Below are 6000 nucleotides of genomic sequence, written 5' to 3'. Positions count from 1 at the left end.
AGAAAATCAACATATAAATGAAAATATTATAGTGGAACTACAAAAACAGTAATAAAATGTGAGTATGTAGTTGAGAGAGGGAGTGTGCTTGTCTACCTTAGTTTTACCATTGACTCTGGCATGGTTCTGCAGCAGGAAGGTTGTCATCTTTGCATTGCCATAATGGCAAGCCACATGCAGCGGTGTGTAACCCATCTGCATGGATTAAATTCAATGGAGGAAGAGACACAAAACAAGGAGGAAAAGATAGTTACATATCTTGACTGGTGGCCTCCTCCTGTCATCACATTTGCATCACAGTTTCTGAAAAGCTGGCTGTTATTTTGGCTAAGTGCATTTGGTAAAAATTATACAATTACTGTGCCTCTACTTCTTTTCCAAATGTAAATATAACATCAAAAGTGCAACATATTTCATGTCCCTGTGGAGTAATGTGTAGAGTACATAAAGGTTTGTCTAAGTGAATGTGAGCAGCCTGTTGTGAGAAAAATGAATGGAAGCAAGTGACTGATTTTGACTGAACATTAGAGCTTGTGTGTGCTCATGTGCATGTGTGTGCCTGCTCCAGTTTGTGGTATATCCATAAAGACATGAACACCTTCTACTCAGGTATCAATCCTTTATTTATGTAGCACCTGAGATCACTGTGGACAAATCCAAAAGCGGATTCTCCAGAGTGTGTGTGTGTGTGTATTCTTCCAAAGCCTTAAATACACAGAGACTACACAGAAAAAACACAAAGCAAAGTCGATGCAATTAAATAAAAGGTTATGCATCAAACCCCAACTGTAAGAAGACACTTAAAGACTCTTATCTCCGTTACAGTGTGTGTGTACACTATCAGAGAAAGCTTTACCCTGGTTTGTGTGTTGACATCAGCCTCATGGTTGAGAAGGACTTCTGCAACATTGACCTTGTCCTCCTGAGCTGCTAAGTGGAGTGGTGTAAGTCCGCTCTATATTAAAGGACACACACAAACATGTAAAGACACCCTTAAATTTGTTATGGTGGGAGCAGATCACAAGACTGAAATACGTTATTTCTCATAAGAAGCAAGATGCTGGAAATCAGCTTGAAAATCCTCAAAAGACCTTTGATTTTTCTACTTGTTGAGAGTGACCAGGTAAAACTTAGTATGAGAAGTGTTCATTAAGTGCATGAGTAAAGCTGGTCTACAGCTGTGTGAACATCTACGCAGCTGATTTCACCTTGTTGCACATGTTGACGTTAGCGTTCTTGGCCAGCAGCAGTGACACCAGATCCACACTGCCCTCCTGCGCTGCCAGGTGAATGGGGCTGATGCCTTGCCGCGTCACTGCGTTGGTGTCTGCGCCGTACTCCAGCAGCGTGGTCCCAATGTCCATTTGGTTCTTTTTGGCAGCAATGTGAAGTGGCGTGTAGCCATTCTGAGGAAGGCAAAAGAAATCCAGGAATTAAGAGGTTGGGTTTCGCTCTTCTTTGTATTTGATAGTGAGTGTAATAGATTGTTCTACTGTGGCTTGCTGGTTATGCTCAGGGAAGGTTTACATTAAGTGTCTTCTTCTATAATGTTTTTCATTCCATTCTAAATCAAAATGGAATTCATATCATACATTACATACTGTACAAAGCTGTAGAAGGAACAGTCTAGTTAGACCAGGCTGTCATTTTTATTATAGCCAGTAAATCTGATATAACAGACAGAAAATGATGCACTCATCGCTGTAGGCTGGAGGAACCCAAACCTCAAAATGGCAAGTAAAACTTGTGCCAAAAAAAAAAACTAAAAAGGTTCCATAGTTAAATAGATACACTTCTGCATTACTGAAACCACATGAGTAATTCAGAATAATAAACTGTTGGGCTAAAATGTGGCAATGTCAGTATATAACAGGAATTTACAGAGCAGAAAGAAGTCATGAAAGAGATGTGACTAAAAATGTCCACATTAAACATGTTGCATCACAATTTATAATCCATTTAGTCATGACAGCAACTATCAGTCAGTCGCTATCAGTTTGTAGATTAGATACCATGTATAATTAATAACAATGAAATAAGTAACGTAAAAATAATGGACTACTGATTTACAGTTGATCATTAGACTAGGGTGTTCAAAATATTGTGGCCACCCTGCAATAAATACTGCTTAAAATTCAAAGTATAAAAAAGTAAAAATTACACTTTATTAACATGGTCAAGGATAATAACATGTTCATCACTGGCCCTCCTCACAGAGCTTGTGAATGAACATCTGACACCTCAGCCAAAAGGATCCCCTCACATGGCTGAGTACACACACAGCAGTAAAAAAGCAGTAGACAGCGAGAACGGACAGGGGATCAGCTGAAAAGGAGAGAAGTCACCATTCTGACATTTGTCATTTTGGTCACCAAGGAAAGGATCTGTGAGACAGCAGTGAACTAAAAACAGCCTTTAGATACAGTTCCCTGTTAGGAACTCCCATAGTAGTGCAAGCTGCGCCTGGGCTTTATTCAACTTCCTGGACAGCCCTGAGATCTGCACAGGGGCGGGGTGATTTCAGTTTAAATGAGAGTGAGTAAAAGGATGGCGTCAGTGTGGAAAAGATAAGAGTCACTTCTATTTCTTGGGTCTTGGTGTTTCCAGTTACTGTGTTTAGTGAAATTTAGGTCTAAAAAATACTGAAGTCACACATTATTTCCAAATTGTTCTCCTCCTTTTAATGAAATCTGATTTCATTTCTTGGTTTCTTTATGGTGAGATTTATTTAAGGAGTCAAAATGGCAATTTCACATCCTCCTGTCTGAATAGTAACAGTATATGATGCAAGCATTATGTTGTCTGTGATTATTCACTGCTCCCATTTGTATGTGCAAGTGCTTCTACACAACTCCTCTAGTATACACAGATGGATTCCTTTCCAAATAAAGAAAAAATTAAAGGAATAAATAGACACAAATCCCATGATACAAAGGGATGACTACATGCTAAAACAAATTAGCCTTATAAGCTTTGGCCTGCTCTTGCCAGATGTTTGTCTAGAATGTGAGCTGGCAGCCAAAAACAGGCATTTCCTGCCATATGTGTGGATGACAGTTCTGCCATCTATAGTGGTTCTGTGGTTTTGACAGATTACCAAAGTCTAGCAGGAGACAAACTGTAACTTGACTTGTAAGTGACCATATGTATTTGATTGACAGAGATTTCAACAAGAGCAACAATTAAAGTTTTTTTTTTCGTTTAACCCATCACCAGTCCATTCCCATTTGCTCTCCAGTTTTGTTTTATAAGAAATATGAAACATGATAGCATTCTGTAAGCCACCAAGTCCAATACACTGACAGTGTGAATTCAATTCTGGCTAGTTGAGTGATTTCAAAGAAAAAGACGCATGTTCATTCATAACATCAAAGTCTCGACAATATGGAATGGGAGAAAACAGATGTGTACTAGACTTTCATATGTAAAGATGTACATTACATAAAAAACGCTATTAATGGTCTGAGATGGTACTGAGAGCATAATCCAAGTGAATTCATTAATATGTGTGTTTATGTGTGTTTGTGTTGATACCTTGGCGGCTGCATGTGGGGAAGCGCCCTGATCCAGCAGCAGCAGTGCCACTCTCTGATTATCGTAGTGAGCAGCTACATGCAGTGGAGTTAGCCCACTCTAAATCACCAGCACACACAAACGAAGAAATCCACCCCCCCCACACACACACATACACACACACAGTCATGCAACACAACACAAGTTAGAAGATCACTGAACCTACAGAAGCACAAACACACTGATAGGTAAAATGAGAGAACCAAACCCAAAGACTGTAAAAACATGAAGGAAGATGTACATCGAGCTGATGAAAGATAGTTAGTACAGGACACAGTTTAGAGCGGGGGTTTTCAACCAGTGGGCCGTGGTCAGCAAAGGCCACATGGTCCCTGACCATGTGTTCAATAATATAGTTTCACTATGGGCAACACAATTTTTTAAAATTTTTATTTGGTAAACACATTTCCATGTGTGTAATTAAACAAGTAGCCTAATTATTGTTTGTGAGTAATCAAATTCATGCAAATATATAAAATTTTGAAAAGTCGATGTAACTTTCAGGATTAAAATAGTGTCAGTTTGGTCTATCAACCCCACAGCAGTAGTTCTCAGGTTGCTTCTTAGACAGAACAGTGGCCCCCAGGTCACAATGAGTTGAAAACCCCTGGTTTAGAGCACTGACTTCATGCTGGAGTCTAAAAGAAGGAACTAGGCAAGAGGACGTTAACATTAACAACAACAAAAAAAAAAACATAAGCATGTCCTCACTGTCCTGTGAAATCAATCTCCAGCTTTCTTCAGATTTTCTTCATTCTACACATTATCCTTCCCGTCAAAATCTGGTACCTACATTACCCAAAATGACCTCTGATACGTTGAGATATAAAATCAGTGGTGTTCCCCTTTCATTTTTTATTTTATCTGAAAAATTTCAAAAGCACCAAAACTGGAGATCCATAATTTTAACTGGACAGCAATGTGACAATGTTTTTTTTTTTTTTAAAGTAGTAGTATTAAAATGCTATCAGCAGCAGAACCAACAGGATGTTTTTGTTATTAAGATGGTTTAAAGATCCCCTCCAGACATAATTTAAGACATAAAAAACTAACAAAAATGAGTTTTGTGACATCACACTTGATTTCCATACTAGTTGTGACACAAAATCCAGAGCAGATTAAGAAGGAGAGTGAGAACACCTTCACTGACTCTATGAGGACTTTTACAGTAACGGCAGATCATGGGAACACTGAATAGTTCCAAACGTTTGGAGCAGAACATTGACTTGGCTGCTATCTTCTAAAGTATGAAGTTTAAATTAATATCAATAATTATACTTGTGACATTTTTTAAACTTTAATCACTTTTATTGGCCAAGTATGTTACACACACAAGGAAGTTGTTGACAGAACCAACCATCTGCTGCGCCAACTCACACACACACCAGTGGTGGCACTGACCTGCCCATCAGGAACGACTTGGAGCTCAGTGTCTTGCTCAAGGACATTTTGATATATGGACTGGGGAGAACAGGAATCAAACCACCGATCTTCCAGTTAGGAATCGACCACTCTAAATTCTGAGCCACAGCTGCCCAAGTTTGCGACATGTGTCGACGTGTTTTAGAACTTTTTTTGACTGTCTCTCTCAAATATTGTCACTATAATAGATTAGGTACTTAGCTAGGTAGCTAAATTAGCTGAGCTATGTACAAAAATAGAACTCAGAATTAGTTATTGTAAGTAGTAATTTGCTGATAAATCCTGCTGTTCCCTACAGAAAACAATGAACCTGAATCTGCTGTTTGTAGCTACATGTGTCATGTCAGTTTTTGACCCCTCAGTGTCACAACTCTTCTATTTTAGGGGCTCTGACAAAATCAAGGTCATAGTTAGTCTTACACTCAGTTTTACGGTGAGCACAGAGAAACCTTCCCCCTTGAGCAGATAAATATAAAAACAGTAACAACCTGCACAAATATCCTCTGCAGAGTAAAGGTCAACCATCAAAATGAAGTGACTCATTTTTAAGAGCAGTTGGCCTTTGAATGTCATTTCTGCTTTATCTCTTTCTGTATTTCTTTTTCTCAGTGTAAACAGAAGTCAGAGTTATGCTTCTGAGCTACAACCAAGAATTTCATGCGCACAAAACACAACTTATATCACACTCAGTAAACAAAGACAGAGTCACAGGGATTCTCACAGAGCCACTGGAATGTCTCAGGTTATTCAACAAACACTTGAAATGACCCAAAATGTGTCTAAATTACATTCTGGTAATTCTTATTAGCCGTTTCAAAATGTTTTGTTCAGAATGTACAGAGACCACCCCTAAAGAAGATTAATGTAATGCCACTGCAATAAATGGCTGAAATCGCCTTGTGTTTAGACCCAGTATTATAACGGGACTGATTTTAACATGACACCACCAAGCAATGTGGAAGCGTGATTATCATACCTGACCACCATTATGTGAAATGCTGTCAG

General features: G+C 38.8%; 1 protein-coding gene across 1 annotated transcript in view; it reads right to left on the bottom strand.

Moving 5' to 3' along the window:
• The window catches only part of LOC109959636 (ankyrin-3-like), a 79097-nt gene that overhangs the window by 38761 nt on the left and 34336 nt on the right, over positions 1-6000 (bottom strand). The window contains exons 16-19 of the mRNA XM_020599162.1: positions 3535-3633; positions 1209-1406; positions 857-955; positions 96-195 (exon numbers count right to left, since the gene is read on the bottom strand). Of these exons, the coding sequence (XP_020454818.1) occupies positions 96-195; positions 857-955; positions 1209-1406; positions 3535-3633 (496 nt within the window). The remainder of the gene's footprint in view (positions 1-95; positions 196-856; positions 956-1208; positions 1407-3534; positions 3634-6000) is intronic.

Source organism: Monopterus albus, unplaced genomic scaffold (assembly GCF_001952655.1).
Source record: "Monopterus albus unplaced genomic scaffold, M_albus_1.0 scaffold3.1, whole genome shotgun sequence".
Taxonomy (NCBI): Eukaryota; Metazoa; Chordata; class Actinopteri; order Synbranchiformes; family Synbranchidae; genus Monopterus; species Monopterus albus.
The sequence above is the reverse complement of the archived record's forward strand: the minus strand, read 5'-3'. Positions and strand labels throughout refer to the sequence as shown.